This window comes from Salvelinus fontinalis, unplaced genomic scaffold (genome assembly GCF_029448725.1).
Source record: "Salvelinus fontinalis isolate EN_2023a unplaced genomic scaffold, ASM2944872v1 scaffold_1020, whole genome shotgun sequence".
NCBI lineage: Eukaryota > Metazoa > Chordata > Actinopteri > Salmoniformes > Salmonidae > Salvelinus > Salvelinus fontinalis.
In genome coordinates this window covers 1,094-25,000 of record NW_026601229.1, presented here as the reverse complement: position 1 = coordinate 25,000, position 23,907 = coordinate 1,094, and the positions used below count along the sequence as shown (strand labels likewise).

Sequence of the window (23,907 nt, the reverse complement as noted above, 5' to 3'; positions counted from 1 at the left end):
CATTAATACTTGTTTCTAGCTCCAACAGTGCAGTAATACTTGTTTCTAGCTCCAACGGTGCAGTAATACTTGTTTCTAGCTCCAACAGTGCAGTAATACTTGTTTCTAGCTCCAACAGTGCAGTAATACTTGTTTCTAGCTCCAACAGTGCAGTAATACTTGTTTCTAGCTCCAACAGTGCAGTAATACTTGTTTCTAGCTCCAACAGTGCAGTAATACTTGTTTCTAGCTCCAACAGTGCAGTAATACTTGTTTCTAGCTCCAACGGTGCAGTAATGCCTAGCAATATTTTTATTTTTTTTAAACAATACACACATAATCCAGAAAAATACAGAATAAATACTAGAACGAGCGATGTCAGAGACCAGATCATACTGAATTTATGAAGTATGTTTTTTCTCCAGATTACCTATTAGAGTAAGATACAATACCACACTAGATTCCAGCCAAACTTATGCTGCAAATAGCTGTCAGAAACAGACACTTTGTGTTCCAGGAAGTACTGACATCAGTGATTGTCTCTTACCGAGGCAGAGTCAAAGACAGTGAGCTGATGAAGGACCGTCCCCTGCACTGTGAACCATGACTTCAGCACATTTCTCTACTGTTGCAGTGACCTTTTATCGACCCTTTCAACAGCACAGCAATGAGAAGATTGCCCCTATCGACCTCTAATCCATCCACTATACCTCCCTTCTCTCTTCCCTCATTTCTCTTCCCCTCTATTTCGATCTGACGCTCTCGCTCTTTCTCTCTCTGCTTTTTATAGCTCATAAGGTTAGGTATTATCCTCTGAAAGAGAAGGTTTCACAATCCATTTGTCTGTTAGACTCTGACAGAAACAGAAGGCATGTTGTTGACCTGTATGACAGTGTGCAGGTACGGGTATGTGACTGGGCCTGGGTCCCTGTGCGTTGGCGTGAGCGGAGCCCCATGTAATAAATCTCCTCCATGTTTCAGTGATCTCCCCGGCTCTCTCTTCAGATCCAGCTCATTGGCTGGAATGGCAGCGGGTAGCTTCCGCTGGTCTGTCACTCTCCACCAGGGCAGCACCAGGCTTCACTGCCTGGCCAATCCCAGTCATTGCAATAATGGGCCAGAGCAAATCACTCTGGCAGAAAGAACCGGGGAGCTTCATCTGTGGAGAATCTCCAGTACTGTAGGTATCTCTGGTTCTTAGGGTGGATTTACATTAGTCAAATATGTCTAGTGAGATCTATGTCACTTCACCATCAGATTTTCAACTTTTCTGTTTACACTAGCCCTGGATGTGGTGTGGCCAAAGCCACATTCCTGCTTCATGTGTGAGTGCAGCTATTAGTATATACTGTAAATACCATAGTATATAGACAAATGAAATAAGGATAGCTATTCAAACCATACAGGAGATTCTCATCTAAACCATATTGCATAGTGTTACATACTTTATTACTGCAATGATTCACAAATGTGGGGATGTTTTTAAAGCCTTTAATTTTCAATTTGTCTAACAGTGCAAAAATGCTGTCTAGTGGTATTAAGGTAAATCTCGCAGTGAGCCGTTGTCTTTATACTGTACCACTCAGAGGGGGGTATGTGGTGTAGATGTCTCCACCCGGAGGTAGTGTGGGAGACATATCTTAAAGAGAGATATGTATATACACTATAAGTACAGTATCTCTCCTGGATCTAGTTTGTGTTGAAGTAGTGTAAAGAGCCTCCCTCCCTCCATGGTGGAGAGGTGGTGAATGGTCTGTCAAAGCAACATTCTGTTTGGTCTACTCTGTTCACTCATATCCTGGGTGGAAGTACCACCATAGACCAGGGAGATGAGACCATTTAACCCCATCCTTGGCTTGATCCTGTTGCAGTCATGTGCTCAGTCTAGCTGCAACATTTACATGCTTCAACAGATTCATTTTCTTAAAAGCTCCCATCGTCACAGTTCTATAAGCCATGGCCATGTTATTCTCTGTCACACTAACGCACGCACGCACACACACAGTGAGAGGGTGGACTGTATCCCATGCAATCTCATCGGCCCCATCCAGTCATGAAGGTCAGTGCTGAGGATGTGTCCCATTCAGCCTGTAGAAAAGGTCATACCCACATCCTTAAAAACAGAGGTTCTGTGCTAATATAGAAAACCTGTGAAGAACAGGAAGGCCCACTGTTTCTGCTCCCAATTCACCGCTTTATTGACAAAGTTTCCATCCCAAACAGCTCTTCATCAGGTCAAACAGACTCAGCTAGGGTTTTCATGGGAGGGGTGAGCGAGGGAGAAGAGGAAACCCTGAATGGCCCAGGAGGGTCAGCAGCACCGCGGACGTGGAAGAAGTGTGGGATGAGCAGAGGAGCAAGGCCGCTATTGGACACACAGTCAGAATGCCTGTGATCAACCTTTCTTCACGTCCCATCACCACTTCATGTGAGTTGGCCTTGAGTAAAGGCTGATCTTTCATCTCCACTGCATCATGTAATGATTTTGACACTACAATAGAGTTTCAGAAATGATTTTGTACATTGAGACTTAGGGAGATCTTCTGCCCCATAAATGTGGATGAGTCAAGTATGGGTGAGATGAGTGTTCAGGCTATGGGTGACACAATAGAGGATGACATTTCACAAAGAACGAAAAACCCTTTCGGAGCCAAATCCACCTTTTGTCCGCCCTGATACAGAAATCCCTCCCTAGAAACAGACTGGTGGAAAAAGACGTCTCCTATTCTGAATAAGAAACGAGAATACAGAGTCTACAATAATCTCCCTAAAGAACAGAGTCAAGCGTTAGATAAATGATAGTGCATAATGCTGATAAGGGCGGAGCCGTGGGGTTGTTAAAACTGAATAATAATGTGAATGAGATCCAGGGACAATTAAATACCACCACTTTCTCCCTGCATGTGAATGTGATTCTATGGACATGATTAACCCCCTTAAGACAATGCACATTATCAACAGTGATACTTATCTCTTGCTTTGATATTGAATCCCTGTATACAAACATCCCCCACCAGGGAGGCCTACAAGCTATGGCACACTGGCTTAGTCAACAGACGCACTGGTACACTGGCTTAGTCAACAGACCCACTGGTACACTGTCTTAGTCAACAGACCCACTGGTACACTGTCTTAGTCAACAGACCCACTGGCACACTGTCTTAGTCAACAGACCCACTGGCACACTGTCTTAGTCAACAGACCCACTGGTACACTGGCTTAGTCAACAGACCCACTGGCACACTGGCTTAGTTAACAGACCCACTGGTACACTGTCTTAGTCAACAGACCCACTGGCACACTGTCTTAGTCAACAGACCCACTGGCACACTGGCTTAGTCAACAGACCCACTGGCTTAGTCAACAGACCCACTGGCATACTGTCTTAGTCAGACCCACTGGCACACTGGCTTAGTCAACAGACCCACTGGCTTAGTCAACAGACCCACTGGTACACTGGCTTAGTCAACATACTCACTGGTACACTGGCTTAGTCAACAGACCCACTGGCACACTGGCTTAGTCAACAGACCCACTGGTACACTGTCTTAGTCAACAGACCCACTGGTACACTGTCTTAGTCAACAGACCCACTGGTACACAGTCTTAGTCAACAGACCCACTGGTACACTGTCTTAGTCAACAGACCCACTGGCACACTGGCTTAGTCAACAGACCCACTGGTACACTGTCTTAGTCAACAGACCCACTGGCACACTGGCTTAGTCAACAGACCCACTGGTACACTGTCTTAGTCAACAGACCCACTGGCACACTGGCTTAGTTAACAGACCCACTGGTACACTGGCTTAGTCAACAGACCCACTGGCACACTGGCTTAGTCAACAGACCCACTGGCACAATGCCTTAGTCAACAGACCCACTGGCACACTGGCTTAGTCAACAGACCCACTGGTACACTGTCTTAGTCAACAGACCCACTGGCACACTGCCTTAGTCAACAGACCCACTGGCACACTGGCTTAGTCAACAGACCCACTGGTACACTGTCTTAGTCAACAGACCCACTGGTACACTGTCTTAGTCAACAGACCCACTGGTACACTGTCTTAGTCAACAGACCCACTGGTACACTGGCTTAGTCAACAGACCCACTGGCACACTGTCTTAGTCAACAGACCCACTGGCACACTGTCTTAGTCAACAGACCCACTGGCACACTGCCTTAGTCAACAGACCCACTGGCACACTGGCTTAGTCAACAGACCCACTGGTACACTGTCTTAGTCAACAGACCCACTGGCACACTGTCTTAGTCAACAGACCCACTGTCTTAGTCAACAGACCCACTGGTACACTGGCTTAGTCAACAGACCCACTGGTACACTGGCTTAGTCAACAGACCCACTGGCACACTGTCTTAGTCAACAGACCCACTGGCACACTGTCTTAGTCAACAGACCCACTGGTACACTGTCTTAGTCAACAGACCCACTGGTACACTGTCTTAGTCAACAGACCCACTGGTACACTGGCTTAGTCAACAGACCCACTGGTACACTGTCTTAGTCAACAGACCCACTGGTACACTGGCTTAGTTAACAGACCCACTGGTACACTGTCTTAGTCAACAGACCCACTGGTACACTGTCTTAGTCAACAGACCCACTGGCACACAGTCTAGTACTAACTGTATTGTTGAACTGGCTGAGATTGAGTAAGAATTTGAGTAAGAACTTTTTCATGTTTTAAAATGACATGTTCATTCAACAGAAGGGAACTGCTATGGGTTGTAAAATGGCACTGAATTATGTCAATCTGTATGTGGGGTGGTTTGAGAAGAATGTGATTTTCAGCCCTAACAATCCATTCTTGCACCATATCAAGCTCTGGAAACGCTTCATTGATGCCGTCTTCCTTCTATTCCAGGGCACCGCAGAGGAACTTCATCGATTCCACTCCATCAATTCAAGCAGTGAACATCTGAAATTCACCCTCACCTTTGATGCGCATGAAACAAGATCTCAACATTTTGATAAAGGGGGGGGGGGGGGCTTAAGCACGGACCTACACAGGAAGCCGACTGACAGGAATTCCCTGTTAAAAACAATCAAGCATCCCAGAAAAGTGTTAGAAACCGCCCACATTAACATGTAGCCTAAGAAACAAGGTTCATGAAATCGCTCGCTCGTAACAGATGACATTCATATTCTGACTATCTCTGAAACCCACTTAGATAATACCTTTGATGATACAGTGGAAGCAATACATGGTTATAACATCTACCGAAAATACATAAATGCCAATGGGGGCGGTGTTCTGCGGTCTGTATTCATAGCCACATTCCTGTAAAGCTTAGAGAGGATCTCATGTTAAATACTGTAGAAGTAATATGACTACAGGTTCACCTGCCTCACCTAAAGACCATTCTGGTGGGAAGTTGCTATAGACCACCAAGTTCTAACAGTCAGTATCTGGATAATGTGTGTGAAATGCTTGATCATGTATGTGATATCAACAGAAAGGTATATTTTCTGGGTGACCTTAATATTGACTGGCTTTCGTCAAGCTGCCCACTCAAAACTGTAACCAGTGCCTGGAACCTGGTTCAGGTTATCAGTCGACCTACCAGGGTATTTACAAACAGCACAGAAATGAAATCATCCACATGTATTGATCACATCTTTACTAATGCAGCATAAATCTGCTTTAAAACAGTACACATGGATTTTGTATTGTTGATATGTGATAGTAGAGTAGTGGCCTGAGGGAACACACTGTGTGTGTTGTGAAAAATGTTATGAAATGTAATGTCATATCACTACTTTAATGTTGCTGGACCCCTAGAATAGTAGCTGATGCCTTGGCAGCAGCTAATAGGATCCTTAATAAATCCAAATAGCTTCCACCCTCCACCCCTGAGAAAGAGCCTCCCTATCCGCCAATACAGTCGCATAGGCAGGATCTGTAGAACACAGAGTAACTATGACAAACAAGCCGACTGTCTGGATGAGCGTTTCAGACAGCGAGGTTATCAGAGGAATGGCTGCATGACGCAAGGCATCATTACAAAACTATAACCCAGGATGACAGCCTGACGCCCAAGCCACCTCGCCCCCTGACTAACGGGTTCAATGCTTCCTTCAGTCCTCCCCACTTGGTAAACAGTTGGACCACATCATTAAAAACCACTGGTACATCTTGAGCACTGATCCACAACGGGAAAAGACGTTTAAAGAACCCCCGCGGGTCGTCTTCAGACGCGCCCACAACATCAGTCACATGGTGGTGAGGTCTGATCTTCCACCGGTGCCACATAGCACCTTTCTAGACAATGTGCCGGACGGTAAATAAAGATGTGGCCGATGTACCCAGTGTAACTTTATAAACAGATGCACAATCCCCCTATCACGGGCAAGGCCATTAAGATAAAGGGCATGATCACGTCTTACACAAACAAATGTGGTATACCTGATCAAGTGTATGTTGTCTATGCTATGTAGGAAAAAAGAAACAAGCTCTGAAAACAAGGATAGCAGAACACAGAAGTAATATCAGGACTCTTGGCCTGAGAAACTCTTTGGCTGCGCATTTCATGGAGGCTCGTCACATCAGCTCTCTGAGATAGAATGGTATCGAACATGTTAAGACTCCTAGGAGGGAGGAGATACTGATAGTCTATTACGGAGAAGAGAAATGTATTGGATTCACTGTTTGTCTCCTAAAGGTCTGAACCAAGAGTTTGTTATCAGAAAATGTATCACATGAATATGTCACGTTGACTTGTCCTGCCATCCAGGTCTCCACTTAGACATTTTGTACATATATATTAGATTTTCTGTAACTACTACCTGTAACTACTACCTGTAACTACTACCTGTAACTACTACCTGTAACTACTACCATTAACTACTACCTGTAACTACTACCTGTAACTACTACCTGTAACTACTACCATTAACTACTACCTGTAACTACTACCTGTAACTACTACCTGTAACTACTACCTGTGCCCATCTCACTGATATAAAATGATTAAAGGTACACAAGTTGTTTTTTAAATATATCACTGTTATTAAATCTACGGGCACCATGCACCCTACACATCATGGTCATATGAACGTGTATTTAAACAGTTTCTAATGTGATCTTAATTATTACATTTTTTTTTACTGTTGCCTAGGTTTTAACTTGGACGACCTTCATGACCAAATGTACCTCTGTGATTTTTTTATTTTAATTTTTTTATTTCACCTTTATTTAACCAGGTAGGCTAGTTGAGAACAAGTTCTCATTTGCAACTGCGACCTGGCCAAGATAAAGCATAGCAGTGTGAACAGACAACAACACAGAGTTACACATGGAGTAAACAATAGACAAGTCAATAACATGGTAGAAAAAAAGAGAATCTATATACAATGTGTGCAAAAGGCATGAGGTAGGCAATAAATCGAATAATTACAATTTAGCAGATTAACACTGGAGTGATAAATCATCAGATGATCATGTGCAAGAAGAGATACTGGTGTGCAAAAGAGCAGAAAAGTAAATAAATAAAAGCAGTATGGGGGTGAGGTAGGTAAATTGGGTGGGTAGTTTACAGATGGACTATGTACAGCTGCAGCGATCGGTTAGCTGCTCGGATAGCAGATTTTTAAAGTTGTTGAGGGAGATAAAAGTCTCCAACTTCAGAGATTTTTGCAATTCGTTCCAGTCGCAGGCAGCAGAGAACTGGAAGGAAAGGCGTCCAAATGAGGTTTTGGCTTTAGGGATGATCAGTGAGATACACCTGCTGGAGCGCGTGCTACGGGTGGGTGTAGCCATCGTGACCAGTGAACTGAGATAAGGCGGCACTTTACCTAGCATAGCCTTGTAGATGACCTGGAGCCAGTGGGTCTGACGACAAACATGTAGCGAGGGCCAGCCGACTAGGGCATACAGGTCGCAGTGGTGGGTCGTATAAGGTGCTTTAGTAACAAAACGGATGGCACTGTGATAAACTGCATCCAGTTTGCTGAGTAGAGTATTGGAAGCTATTTTGTAGATGACATCGCCGAAGTCGAGGATCGGTAGGATAGTCAGTTTTACTAGGGTAAGTTTGGCGGCGTGAGTGAAGGAGGCTTTGTTCCGGAATAGAAAGCCGACTCTAGATTTGATTTTGGATTGGAGATGTTTGATATGAGTCTGGAAGGAGAGTTTGCAGTCTAGCCAGACACCTAGGTACTTATAGATGTCCACATATTCTAGGTCGGAACCGTCCAGGGTGGTGATGCTAGTCGGGCGTGCGGGTGCAGGCAGCGAACGGTTGAAAAGCATGCATTTGGTTTTACTAGCGTTTAAGAGCAGTTGGAGGCCACGGAAGGAGTGTTGTATGGCAGTGAAGCTCGTTTGGAGGTTAGATAGCACAGTGTTCAGGGAAGGGCCGGAAGTATACAGAATGGTGTCATCTGCGTAGAGGTGGATCAGGGAATCGCCCACAGCAAGAGCAACATCATTGATGTATACAGAGAAAAGATTCGGCCCGAGAATTGAACCCTGTGGTACCCCCATAGAGACTGCCAGAGGACCGGACAACATGCCCTCCGATTTGACACACTGAACTCTGTCTGCAAAGTAGTTGGTGAACCAGGCAAGGCAGTCATTAGAAAAACCGAGGCTATTGAGTCTGCCGATAAGAATATGGTGATTGACAGAGTCGAAAGCCTTGGCCAGGTCGATGAAGACGGCTGCACAGTAATGTCTTTTATCGATGGCGGTTATGATATCGTTTAGTATCTTGAGCGTGGCTGAGGTGCACCCGTGACCGGCTCGGAAACCGGATTGCACAGCGGAGAAGGTACGGTGGGATTCGAGATGGTCAGTGATCTGTTTGTTGACTTGGCTTTCGAAGACCTTAGCTAGGCAGGGCAGGATGGATATAGGTCTGTAACAGTTTGGGTCCAGGGTGTCTCCCCCTTTGAAGAGGGGGATGACAGCGGCAGCTTTCCAATCCTTGGGGATCTCAGATGATACGAAGGAGAGGTTGAACAGGCTGGTAATAGGGGGTGCGACAATGGCGGCGGACAGTTTCAGAAATAGGGGGTCCAGATTGTCAAGCCCAGCTGATTTGTATGGGTCCAGGTTTTCCAGCTCTTTCAGAACATCTGCTATCTGGATATGGGTAAAGGAGAAGCTGGGGAGGCTTGGGCGAGTAGCAGCGGGGGGGGCGGGGCTGTTGGCCAAGGTTGGAGTCGCCAGGTGGAAGGCATGGCCAGCCATTGAGAGATGTTTGTTGAAGTTTTCGATTATCACGGACTTATCAGTGGTGACCGTGTTATCTAGCCTCAGTGCAGTGGGCAGCTGGGAGGAGGTGCTCTTGTTTTCCATGGACTTTACAGTGTCCCAGAACTTTTTGGAGTTAGAGCTACAGGATGCAAATTTCTGCTTGAAAAAGCTGGCCTTTGCTTTCCTGACTGACTGCGTGTATTGGTTCCTGACTTCCCTGAACAGTTGCATATCACGGGGGCTCTTCGATGCTATTGCAGTTCGCCACAGGATGTTTTTGTGCTGGTCGAGGGCAGTCAGGTCTGGAGTGAACCAAGGGCTATATCTGTTCTTGGTTCTGCATTTTTTGAACGGAGCATGCTTGTCTAATATGGTGAGGAAGTAACTTTTAAAGAATGACCAGGCATCCTCAACTGACGGGATGAGGTCAATATCCTTCCAGGTTACCCGGGCCAGGTCGATTAGAAAGGCCTGCTCGCAGAAGTGTTTCAGGGAGCGTTTGACAGTGATGAGGGGTGGTCGTTTGACCGTGGACCCGTGGCGGATACAGGCAATGAGGCAGTGATCGCTGAGATCTTGATTGAAGACAGCAGAGGTGTATTTGGAGGGCAAGTTGGTCAGGATAATGTCTATTAGGGTGCCCATGTTTACGGATTTAGGGTTGTACCTGGTGGGTTCCTTGATGATTTGTGTGAGATTGAGGGCATCAAGCTTAGATTGTAGGACTGCCGGGGTGTTAAGCATATCCCAGTTTAGGTCACCTAACAGAACAAACTCTGAAGCTAGATGGGGAGCGATCAATTCACAGATGGTGTCCAGGGCACAGCTGGGAGCTGAGGGGGTTCGGTAGCAGGCGGCAACAGTGAGAGACTTATTTCTGGAGAGATTATTTTTTTAAATTAGAAGTTCGAACTGTTTGGGCATAGACTTGGAAAGTATGACAGAACTTTGCAGGCTATCTCTGCAGTAGATTGCAACTCCTCCCCCTTTGGCAGTTCTATCTTGACGGAAAGTGTTATAGTTGGGTATGGAAATCTCAGAGTTTTTGGTGGCCTTCCTAAGCCAGGATTCAGACACGGCAAGGACATCAGGGTTGGCAGAGTGTGCTAAAGCGGTGAGTAAGGCAAACTTAGGGAGGAGGCTTCTGATGTTGACATGCATGAGGCCAAGGCTTTTTCGATCACAGAAGTCAACAAATGAGGGTGACTGGGGACATGCAGGGCCTGGGTTTACCTCCACATCACCCGAGGAACAGAGGAGTAGTAGGATGAGGGTGCGGCTAAAGGCTATCAAAACTGGTCGCCTAGAGCGTTGGGGACAAGGAATAAAAGGAGCAGATTTATGGGCGTGGTAGAATAGATTCTGGGCATAATGTGCAGACCAGGGTATGGTGGGGCACGGGTACAGCGGAGGCAAGCCCAGGCACTGGGTGATGATAAGAGAGGTTGTATCTCTGGACATGCTGGTCTCAATGGGTGAGGTCACCGCATGTGTGGGGGGTGGGACAAAGGAGGTATCAGAGGTACGGAGAGTGGAACTACGGGGTCCATTGCAAACCAAAACAATGATAACTAGCCTGAACAACAGTATGCAAGGCATATTGATATTTGAGAGAGACATACAATAAGGCATAAAGTGATTGCAGGTCATGATTGGGAGAGCTAGCTAAAACAGCAGGTGAGATAACAGCAGCTAGTCAGCTAACACAGCAACAGAAGGTAAAAATGGCGACGACTGGGCAGAGAGGGTCGGATTAACTACACACAGATCCTGAGTTAAGGCACAGAGCCGACAGATAAAACACAAATAAACAGAATGGAGTACCGTGAATTAATGGACAGTCAAGCAGGCATCAGCTATGTAGCCAAGTGATCATAGTGTCCAGGGGGCAGCCGTAGATGGAGTAGTGAGGCCTCCACTAAACTAGCACGCTTTTAAAGTTAGTAGCCCGGGGGGGTGGTCTGCTCAGACGGAGGGGGTCTGCTCAGACGGAGGCTGGTTGAGGGCACCGGTTGAGGGCACGTCTGCAAACCAGACGTGGTCGTGTCGACAGAGAATCCAAGCCGGATAGCGATGGCGAAAGAGAGGTTGTGAATTGTAGAATTGTGTTTGCTAACTGGTGCTAGCTTCCTGGCTGCGCTAGCTGCAAGATAAGCTAGCAGTTAGCAGACCGGGGCAGGCAAGTTAGCCTTTGGGGGACGTCGCGATGGGGGGGGAAGTCTGTTTTTGCCTCTTCGTGCGGTGACGTCGATAGACCAGTCGTGGAATTAGTAGGGTTCCAGGTAGCTCTAGGTAGCTAACAGGCCTAGTAGGTTAGCAGAATGGGCCTTCAGCGGGCGTCACGCCTGAGGTGCCTGTTGGAGTCCCCGGGCAGATTATGTCGGTATTCCAGTCGTAGAGGATAGGCGGGGTTCCGTGCTCCGTACCGGCAGTAAATGGGTCCGGGTCTTGTAGCCCAGGAGTGGGCTTCAGTGGTAGCACAGGAGCCCTAGCCAATTAGCTTCAGGCTAATTGGTGCCTGCTCCGGTGCCTGCTCCGGGATGGAAACGCTAGCCAGGAGTGGTCACCCGGGATTGTGGTTAGCTAGTTGCGAAGATCCAGATGAAAATGTTCAGAGTTTGCGGTAGGAATCCGGGGATATGGAGAGAAATAGGTCCGTTATGCTCTGGTTTTAGTCACGTTGTTCGAACTAGCGAGAGCTTTCCGAGCTAAAGGTTAGCTGATGACCGCTAGCAATGGTTTGCTAACTGATAGCTGGTAGGCAGTTAGCTGGCTATCTTCAGTAGATGGATTCCAGATCAGAAGTAAATAGAAATACTTTAGAAAAAAGCAGATCCACGCCACATTGGGTGAGGCGGGTTGCAGGAGAGTATTTAGAAGTTGAGGTTTAAGAAAGTATTTTTTAAAGATATGCGAAGAAAAAGATGTAAAAAGATATATACAAGGGACACGGGACACGACAGGACAAAGACGTCTACACTGCTACGCCGTCTTGGAAGAAATTAATTAGGATTGACTATGCGTAAAAGCAGTGATGTAAAGTACTTAAGTAGTTTTTTGGGGTATCTGTACTTTACTTTACTATTTATATTTTTGACAACTTTATACTTTTACTTCACTACATTCCTAATGAAAATTATGTACTTTTTACTCCATACATTTTCCCTGACACCAAAAAGTTCTCGTTACATTTTGAATGTTTAGCAGGACTGGAAAATGGTCTAATTCACACCCTTATCAAGAGAACATTCCTGGTCATCCCTACTGCCTCTAATCTGACTGACTCAATAATCACAAACGTTTAATTTGTAAATTCTGTCTGAGGGTTGGAGCGTGCCCTTTGCTATCCATACATTAAAAATAAAATAAAAAATGGTGCCATCTGGTTTGCTTAATATAAGGAATTTGAAATTATTTATACTTTTAATTTTGAAACCTAAGTATATTTTAGCAATTACATTTACTTTTGATAAGTATATTTAAAAACAAATACTTTTACACAAGTAGGATTTTACCACGTGACTTCCCCTTTTTCTTGAGTAATTTTCTATTAAGATCTCTTTACTTCTACTCAAGTACGACAAGTATGACAATTGGGTACTTTTTCCACCACTGCGCAAAAATGAATTGGATTGTTTCCACACCGACCATGCATCATTGATGTACGTAATGGTCATGTGAGGTGAAACGTGTATATTTTGGGATGCGAGCACTCAGTCTGTTTGACCTTTGGGATGGAAACGTTGTCAATAAAGCTGTGAATTGTGAGCATAAACAGTGTGTGGGGCTTCCTGCTCTTCCCATTCAGCCTGTCTCATCAGCCCCATCCAGTCATGAAGGTCAGTGCTGAGGATGTTCCCATTCAGCCTGTCTCATCAGCCCCATCCAGTCATGAAGGTCAGTGCTGCGGATGTTCCCATTCAGCCTGTCTCATCAGCCCCATCCAGTAATGAAGGTCAGTGGTGAGGATGTTCCCATTCAGCCTGTCTCATCAGCCCCATCCAGTCATGAAGGTCAGTGCTGAGGATGTTCCCATTCAGCCTGTCTCATCAGCCCCATCCAGTCATGAAGGTCAGTGCTGAGGATGTTCCCATTCAGCCTGTCTCATCAGCCCCATCCAGTCATGAAGGTCAGTGCTGAGGATGTTCCCATTCAGCCTGTCTCATCAGCCCCATCCAGTCATGAAGGTCAGTGGTGAGGATGTTCCCATTCAGCCTGTCTCATCAGCCCCATCCAGTCATGAAGGTCAGTGCTGAGGATGTTCCCATTCAGCCTGTCTCATCAGCCCCATCCAGTCATGAAGGTCAGTGGTGAGGATGTTCCCATTCAGCCTGTCTCATCAGCCCCATCCAGTCATGAAGGTCAGTGGTGAGGATGTTCCCATTCAGCCTGTCTCATCAGCCCCATCCAGTCATGAAGGTCAGTGCTGAGGATGTTCCCATTCAGCCCGTCTCATCAGCCCCATCCAGTCATGAAGGTCAGTGGTGAGGATGTTCCCAGTAAATCCACAGCTAATCCAGACAATTTCCCATTCACACAGAAAAGCACATTAAACATTTAACTGTGACTCTCTTTTAGTTCCTCTCCCCTTCAAGTCACTGCTGCATCCCACTGAGTTACTTAGTTCACCATGAGTTAGTTAGTTAGTTCACCATCACCACAAGTTAGTTAGTTCACCATCACCATGAGTTAGTTAGTTCACCCTCCTACACAGTTAGTTAGTTCACCATCCTACACAGTTAGTTAGTTCACCATCCTACACAGTTAGTTAGTTCAACATCCTACACAGTTAGTTAGTTCAACATCCTACACAGTTAGTTAGTTCACCATCCTACACAGTTAGTTAGTTCACCATCCTACACAGTTAGTTAGTTCACCCTCCTACACAGTTAGTTAGTTCACCATCCTACACAGTTAGTTAGTTCACCATCCTACACAGTTAGTTAGTTCACCATCCTACACAGTTAGTTAGTTCACCATCCTACACAGTTAGTTAGTTCACCATCCTACACAGTTAGTTAGTTCACCATCCTACACAGTTAGTTAGTTCAACATCCTACACAGTTAGTTAGTTCACCATCCTACACAGTTAGTTAGTTCACCATCCTACACAGTTAGTTAGTTCACCATCCTACACAGTTAGTTAGTTCACCATCCTACACAGTTAGTTAGTTCACCCTCCTACACAGTTAGTTAGTTCACCATCCTACACAGTTAGTTAGTTCAACATCCTACACAGTTAGTTAGTTCACCATCCTACACAGTTAGTTAGTTCACCATCCTACACAGTTAGTTAGTTCACCATCCTACACAGTTAGTTAGTTCACCCTCCTACCGAGTTAGTTAATTCACCCTCCTACACAGTTTGTTAGTTCACCCTCCTACCGAGTTAGTTAGTTCACCATCCTACCGAGTTAGTTTGTTCACCATCACACCGAGTTAGTTTGTTCACCATCCTACACAGTTAGTTAGTTCACCATCCTACACAGTTAGTTAGTTCACCATCCTACACAGTTAGTTAGTTCACCATCCTACACAGTTAGTTAGTTCACCCTCCTACCGAGTTAGTTAGTTCACCCTCCTACCGAGTTAGTTAATTCACCCTCCTACCGAGTTTGTTAGTTCACCCTCCTACCGAGTTAGTTAATTCACCCTCCTACCGAGATGGTTAGTTCACCATCCTACTGAGTTAGTTCGTTCACCATCCTACTGAGTTAGTTTGTTCATCATCACCATGAGTGTTATTTTCTCATCTCCCACGCCTGCCAGACTGCCAGTGACTCTTCTCATGTTTATACTATCTCTGAATAGTAACTGATAGGATACTGTAGAGGACCATGGCTTGCTGAAAATGAAATGCATGTGCACGTTGTGATTGCATTCAATTTATTCCATGTGTAACTCCGTGTTGTTGTTTGTGTCACACTGCTTTGCTTTATTTTGGCCAGGTAGCGGTTGTAAATGAGAACTTGTTCTCAACTGGCCTACCTGGTTAAAAAAGGTGACAAAAAAATCCTTTAAAGATGGAATCCTTAATGGTGAAACTGCCACTTTTGTTTGCGATATTACAACAACAAAGAAGTGGCTGCAAACAATGAACACTGCTACACCAAAGAGGAGAGGAGAGGAGAGGAGAGGAGAGGAGAGGAGAGGAGAGGAGAGGAGAGGAGAGGAGAGGAGAGGAGAGGAGAGGAGAGGAGAGGAGAGGAGAGGAGAGGAGAGGAGAGGAGAGGAGAGGAGAGGAGAGGAGAGTGGGATCTGGACCAGAACATTACAGGATAAAATGTCTCTGAAGCCTGACAATGATATACATCTACTTTAATTAACTGACAGAACACATTGATTAGGAGATGACCCCAGAACCAGGCACTCATGTCCTGTCACATTGTCATGATCTGCTTGGTAGACATTACTTCACACAATATCACTCCACACACACACACACACTACATTCCCCAGGTGCAGGGTGCAGTGTGAGGGATAATGGTGGGCAGATGGCACATGGTGCTAATTAGCAGCACTGTTAACCATGCCATTCTATCTATCAGTGTTATCACCTGATACAGACATGGCATAGAGGGGAGGAGACTAGAAACCGCACTAGTGGACCCTGCTGACCATCACTTACCATCCAGTGACCATTACAACAGGCCAGCATGTGACCGACCGGGTATCGACCCAGGGTTGTCTGTGTGGCTCAAGACAGTGTTTAGCCCACTGAGCTAAAGCCTAGGCATTACAGGTGGTAGATGAGGAAGATTTGAATGACCCCCATGCTAATACAAACAGTACTCTCTCAAAACACTATCAGCAGGTTTATAGATACCTTGTGTAGTAATCACGTTTCCTCAATTCAATGCAGTTCTGAATAAAATCACACTGTCAACCACTGTCTACATCAAGCAGTATGCACAGTCATGATAATAGAGAGACTGGAAGGGTTTTTCTTCACCACTGGCTTGAACAATTGACAGGGGAAGTTCAGATTTTCATATTCCACAGAGACAAACACGCCTATCGAAACACACATTCCCAACACAGACAAATCAGATGCTTGAATACCTGTACAAATACAGTCAAGTGGCATGCAATTGTCTAAAGGGCCTACAGATGCAGCGTCGATTTCACGCGTAGTTCTACGTACTTTTGTTTGGCTCAAATGTTGGTACGGACCGTATACGACGCTCGGTCGGTCCGTTTGCTTGAAGTGTATTGCTGCCTTTAAGCCCTAGAACTGGGAGAACAACAGATGGAATTAAAGATGTGCCAAACTTCAGCACTCAAACATTAAGAGGAAAATGAACTCAGCAGGGAAGTTGAGACTGAGACGCACGCACGCACGCACGCACGCACGCACGCACACGCACACGCACACGCACAGGCACAGGCACAGGCACAGGCACAGGCACAGGCACAGGCACAGGCACTCAAACAAACATACACACACACAGGCACTCAAACAAACACACACACACACACACACACACACACACACACACACACAGTCCTCCGTTTCCCTGACATCTCTGTCCAACTGTAATTAACTTTGACACACTAAAATCAGTGCAATGAGGTGAAGCGGGACCCCCACCACCCGAGCCATGGCCTGTTCTCCCCACTTCCATCACTAAGACGCGGGCAGCACAGGAGCATCATGGCAACAACTGGAAGACTGGCCAAGAGCTTCTACCCCGAGACCATCAGGCTACTGAATAGACACCACTAGTCAGCTGTTTCTACCCCCAGACCATCAGACTGTTGAATAGACACCACTAGTCAGCTGTTTCTACCACCAGACCATCAGGCTACTGAATAGACACCACTAGTCAGCTGTTTCTACCACCAGACCATCAGGCTACTGAATAGACACCACTAGTCAGATGTTTCTACCCCCAGACCATCAGGCTGTTGAATAGACACCACTAGTCAGCTGTTTCTACCACCAGACCATCAGGCTACTGAATAGACACCACTAGTCAGCTGTTTCTACCCCCAGACCATCAGGCTGCTGAATAGACACCACTAGTCAGATGTTTCTACCCCCAGACCATCAGGCTGTTGAATAGACACCACTAGTCAGCTGTTTCTACCACCAGACCATCAGGCTACTGAATAGACACCACTAGTCAGCTGTTTCTACCCCCAGACCATCAGACTGTTGAATAGACACCACTAGTCAGCCGTTTCTACCATCAGGCTGCTGAATAGACACCACTAGTCAGCTGTTTCTACCCCCAGACCATCAGACTGTTGAATAGACACCACTAGCCAGCTGTTTCTACCCCCAGACCATCAGACTGTTGAATAGACACCACTAGCCAGCTGTTTCTACCCCCAGACCATCAGACTGTTGAATAGACACCACTAGTCAGCTGTTTCTACCACCAGACCATCAGACTGTTGAATAGACACCACTAGTCAGCTGTTTCTACCCCGAGACCATCAGGCTGCTGAATAGACACCACTAGTCAGCTGTTTCTACCCCCAGACCATCAGGCTGCTGAATAGACACCACTAGTCAGCTGTTTCTACCCCCAGACCATCAGGCTGCTGAATAGACACCACTAGTCAACTGTTTCTACCACCAGACCATCAGGCTGTTGAATAGACACCACTAGTCAGCTGTTTCTACCACCAGACCATCAGACTGTTGAATAGACACCACTAGTCAGCTGTTTCTACCCCGAGACCATCAGGCTGCTGAATAGACACCACTAGTCAGCTGTTTCTACCCCCAGACCATCAGGCTGCTGAATAGACACCACTAGTCAGCTGTTTCTACCACCAGACCATCAGGCTGCTGAATAGACACCACTAGCCAGCTGTTTCTACCCCCAGACCATCAGGCTGCTGAATAGACACCACTAGTCAGCTGTTTCTACCCCCAGACCATCAGGCTGCTGAATAGACACCACTAGTCAACTGTTTCTACCACCAGACCATCAGGCTGTTGAATAGACACCACTAGTCAGATGTTTCTACCACCAGACTGTTGAATAGACACCACTAGTCAGCTGTTTCTACCACCAGACCATCAGGCTACTGAATAGACACCACTAGTCAGCTGTTTCTACCACCAGACCATCAGGCTGCTGAATAGACACCACTAGTCAGCTGTTTCTACCCCCAGACCATCAGGCTGCTGAATAGACACCACTAGTCAGCTGTTTCTACCACCAGACCATCAGACTGTTGAATAGACACCACTAGTCAGCTGTTTCTACCACCAGACCATCAGGCTGCTGAATAGACACCACTAGTCAGCTGTTTCTACCCCCAGACCATCAGGCTGCTGAATAGACACCACTAGTCAGCTGTTTCTACCCCCAGACCATCAGACTGCTGAATAGACACCACTAGATACCTGCTCCCCCGGTCCCCCTCAGCATTGGACACAAGAGTCAAAGTAAGCAGCCCACTGCCCCAGGCGTAAGACTGAAGGTCAGTAGCCTGGTGAGCTGCATTGCAATCTATCATTGGAGAATTGTAAGAGAGAGAGGACACAGATTGGGATGTCAATAAGCAATGAGACAGTCAGTCTTTGTCCTTGCTCAGCCCCATCGATTCTTCTAACCAATGAAAATGTGATGTAAAAGCAATTACATGACACAGTGTGAGGAGAGCCTCTCATAGAGTGGAGGTCTGTGAGGTTAACTTCAGTTAAAGCCATGTTGTCAGCACCCGTGGGCAAAGGGCAGGTCTGCAGTATAAGGACCTCATAGTGCTGATGTTGGGAGAAAATTACTCTGGAGGGAACACAGGTGGTGTAGGAATATACTGCTTATTTAGCTCTGCATAGGCTAGGGTATCACTTATCCACTGTGTGTTGGGCGGGGGAGGCTGTGTGTGTGTGTGTGTGTGTGTGCGTGTGTGTGTGTGTGTGTGTGTGTGTGTGTGTGTGTGTGTGTGTGTGTGTGTGTGTGTGTGTGTGTGTGTGTGTGTGTGTGTGTGTGTGTGTGTGTGTGTGTGTGTGTGTGTGTGTGTGTGTGTGTGTGTGTGTGTGGGGACGGGGCCACAGCGTCCCCTGACCCCCGTCTCAGTCTCCAGTATCTATGCTGCAATAGTCTATGTGCCAGGGGGCTAGGGTCAGTCTGTCCTGATGTAATTATCCTGTCTTGTCCTGTGTGCTCCCATCTCTCCCTCTCCGTCTCTCCTTTCCTCGAGGACCTGACGACTCCTGGCAGTCCCTGTCCCTAGTCATGCTGCTGACCCAGTTTTGGCTGTTCTTCCTACGACCATGACCTGTTCACCGGACCACCTCCCCCTGCACACACTGCTCCAGTTTACTCAAGGTCCTCATACAACACTACTTCATTGACTGTTTTCAGAGGGTGGGGGAGAGAGTTGGTTACTGTAAGCTGAAGATGTGGTTCCCATAGCGACACCATGCACTGTAGTGGTTCTTTGGATTAAAGAAAGGCGAGCCACAACAAGTGAGCGCTGGCCTAGATCTGTCTAAACTAGCCAATACTTCCCCTTTAACTAACAGCCATAGTACCGACTTTAGCCTGCCATACACAGTCTTGCATGCCAGACATGGCTCCGTGAGATTAGCCGTACGCATGCCGCCATGACATACAGTACAAGCTGAATCCTGGTTCAGAGAGATAAACCTAAGCAATAATACATGAGATGATGTGCGATATGGGGATTTAACACATCCACTCTCACCAACAAACACCACAGTCAAGCTTAAGTCCCCATAACGCACACCCTCTATTGATGAAAAAAGTTCACCCTGAAAGCAAGAATTCTGACCCTAAATTAATGTGGTCTATCTCAGTGAGAGTTCTAGTGAAGAGGTACCCCAAAGTCTGCCTGCCTGTATGACTACCCTCAACTCTATCCATCCATGCTCATTCTAAGAGCCCATTCATGCCTAGAGGTGTTTTATGAATGGAAAAGCAGAGTAAACAGAAAGGGGGAGGAAATGGGGTTCTGACTAGATAGGTTACAGCTTTTGTCAGCTTTGACTTTTCGTAGCAAGTTAAAATAACTTCCGCAGCAGGTTAGGAGAATTAAGGTAGTAGGTTAGGAGAATTAGGATAAGGTTAGGAAAAGGGTTAGGGTTAGCTAAAATGCAAAAAAAACTAAAACTTTTGACATTAATTTGACAAAAGCTGTATCCCTTCTTGCCTTGATCAGGAAGTGGGAAAGAGATGGAATGCAACAGCAGATAATGGAAGGAGGGCCACTAGACTAGAACACTACACCACATAACAATGGATCCTACAAAGTACAATGAAATTGCCCCCAGAGACTGATCTATGGTCAGCGATATGTATTTCCCCAAGTGGTTAAAAAGAGGATTTGAGAAGTATAAATCTGAACCTAGATCAAATCTGGGGTAACTTCTATGCAGAGAGGTATAGTAAAGTGGTGGGCTGTGTGTTGAGTCTACTACACGCAAGCTTCCTTATGTATGAGGAGTGCAGTCATGAGAAATCGATTAACTATGCATCGGAGAGTTAGTGGCTATGCTTCTATCTAACAAGGCTGCTTCTTTACCAGATTGAAGAGCAATAATCCTGACAAACTTTCCCCAATTCTCCTGGTCGCTGGAGACATGGATCTATGTGTGCCACTACTGAAAGCTGACGACCCAGATGCACTGTAGGCTTGTACAAGCACACAGCACAGGCTCGTTACACACATGTCCACGGAGTACAAAACATCAGGAACACAATTCTAATATTGAGTTGCACCACCTCCTTTTGCCCTCAGAACAGCCTCAGTTAGTCGCGGCATGGACTCTACAAGGTGTCGTTCCACAGGGATGCTGGTCCATGTTGACTCCAATACTTCCCACAGTTGTGTCAAGTTGGCTGGGTGTCCTTTGGGTGGAGGACCATTCTTGATACACACGGGAAACTGTTGAGCGTGAAAAACCTTGCAGAATTGCAGTTCTTGACACAAACCGGTGCGCCTTGCACCTACTACCATACCCTGTTCAAATGCACTTAAATCCTTTGTCTTGCACATTCACCCTCTGAATGACACACATACACAATCCATGTCTCAAGAGTTAACAATCCTTCTTTAACCTGTCTCCTCCCCTTCATCTACACTGATTGAAGTGGATTTAAGAGGGGACATCAATAAGGAATCATAGACTGACCAGGTGAAAGCTATGTCATGGAAAGAGCAGTTGTTCCTAATGTTTTGTACACTCTGTGTATATTATACACGAGAAGAGATGTACAGGGGAGATATGGTAACCTTCTAACTTCTCCACTCAATGTGGACGGCTCTATTAACCTCCTTATATGTGACCAGGAAATCAACCCCATCCACGAACAACAACCTGTAATCTCACTCAATGTGGACGGCTCTATTAACCTCCTTATATGTGACCAGGTAATCCACACCATCCACGAACAACAACCTGTAATCTCACTCAATGTGGACGGCTCTATTAACCTCCTTAAATGTGACCAGGTAATCAACCCCATCCACGAACAACAACCTGTAATCTCACTCAATGTGGACGGCTCTATTAACCTCCTTAAATATGACCAGGTAATCAACACCATCCACGAACAACAACCTGTAATCTCAGCATTACTCATAAGGCACTGCAATGAGACACTGCAGAGGAACAAAAGAAACGTGTGCCCATAGAGTCTATCTATACGACCCCAGTGTAACGGTATTGATATCCATCATAGGAATGTGCAGGGGCAGCAGTTGAGTGAGATAGCACAATGGGCACAGACCTCAATTCAACGTCTATTCCATGTTGGTTCAATGGAAATTACATGGAAGCAGCATTGATTCAACCAGTGGGAGGTCATTAATGTATGGACAAATATCCTAAAACCACAACAGCTGGAGGTGGTAATGTATGGACAAATATCCTAAAAACACAACAGCTACAGTCTATATTGTATGATCTAGAGTCCTATAAACCATTAACCACAATAGCCTACATGCACTGAGAGAGAGCGAGGGTAAGTCCTTATCAGATCAAATCGTTGAATGATCATGATGAACAATAGATTAAGGTCATCAGTAAACAGAGGAAATAGCACAAACACCTCAGAGACAGTCTTCGGATTGAGAAGAAGAAGCAGTTGGTGAGTTACATCATAAACAAGCAGGAAACAAAGAAGCCAGCTGCATTCTCGCGCAGTGTTGCAGCCTGCCGCGAGCTCAGCACAAAGCACATTCCCTATAGGCTCTGTCCATTCTCTCTCTTCCTCTCGCTCAGCTTTTCTCTCAGCTTTAGTAATGATGCATGCAAGTACTTAATGATCCTGAAACGTTGTGCAATGGAAAATTATGAGTATTGGGAGATATCTTTCAGAGGACTCGAACAGCATGTGGTCGGTATAGCGCACGTTACGTTTTCAAAGGGCATGGTGGAGCTTTGATGGTTAACTTTTTCTGGGGATGAAAGAGTGTATTCACGATCTGTCTCATTGGCATGCATGTGTAGATGTGGCACTACTATTAAAACACGTTATCCTGAATTTTGTAGCCTACACTTTACATAACATTTATTGAATATTGCGTCCATCCATAACAATAGCGGGTCAATCCACAGCAGTGGATTATGCAATAAATCAATGACTGTTCGCTGCCTGAAATATTAATGAATAATATAGCATTTTTATCAGAACAGGAGAGGGGTACGGTTGGAGTGACAATAGGCCTATTGCAGCATTTAGCAGAAATGCTATGCATGATACATCCTCTGTTATAGCCTACAATAGCCTGCGATGGACAAAACAATGGTCAAATTCGTGTGCTTCCTTACCCTCTGTGGCCTGCGCACACTGCAACAGAAGTATGACCATTCCTATGTATAACAGACAGTTTGCAGACATCCCTTCTGCTCCATCTCTTCTCCTGGTTCTCCGAAACCACCCTGCTTCTCGCACTCTTATCCATCCCGGTGAGCGCCGGTCTCCAGCCGCCGCGCCGCAGGTATGCAGTTTGGGGAATTCTCTCCGCGCACTCCTCAAACTGGGAGCCATTTGCGTTTCCAGTGAATGCATGGTTGAAGTTTCGGTCGTGAACAAGACATGTGATCAATCAGTCCGTGTCTGGACAGTTAGCGAAGCGGTCTCGGGGAGCGGTGCCTTCGGTCCACCCATCACTATGCGGCGCAGCGCGGCACTATGAGAGATGCGCGATAGAGTACAAACGTCTAACATTTAGCTCAGAGCAAAAACCATTGTCCTTAAACCGATAAGGTCAGGCCAGCTTCTAGGGCCAGTTGTGACAATGTATTGTTGGGGTGTGAAATAATTTTCTGCACGGTTTTAGTGACTCCTCCAAGTCAAGCGTGTGAGAGAAAGCGTGTGCATTAGTAATGAGGGAGTTACGACCTCTGGTGGTTGTGGCAGCAGGTTGCTGTTGTCAGAATGGAGGTGATGATGGGCAAACTGGAGGCAGAGTTCAGTTGCGTTCTTCTCAGAGATCAGATTGAGAGTGCTGATGAATAGATGCTGTGTGATGGTCCAAGGATAATGCACCATGCCCGCTTCTGTGTTCTCTCCAGATTCTGACTAGGAAACACAGACACCTGTCAGAGATTAGAGAGATGTTATGGACTCACATGAGGATAGGGGATAAGAGACAGTACAAGTCCTGGGTCATGATGTGCTGAAATTTGTAATTTCAAATGTGGGGTTTTACTGGGAATATTCAGGTGTGAAGCTGAGAATTCCCATTCTGATTTTAAACTGAACATAGCAA

At 46.0% G+C, this 23,907-nt stretch overlaps 1 protein-coding gene across 1 annotated transcript in view; it reads right to left on the bottom strand.

The window, feature by feature from the left end:
• LOC129848153 (serine-rich adhesin for platelets-like) overlaps window positions 1-23,582 on the bottom strand; it is a gene marked incomplete at its 3' end in the record, with an annotated part of 64,945 nt that extends 41,363 nt beyond the window's left edge. Inside the window, exon 1 of the mRNA XM_055915628.1 lies at window positions 22,964-23,582. Coding sequence (XP_055771603.1) covers window positions 22,964-23,204 — 241 coding nt within the window. The remainder of the gene's footprint in view (window positions 1-22,963) is intronic.
• Window positions 23,583-23,907: the final 325 nt, after the last annotated feature.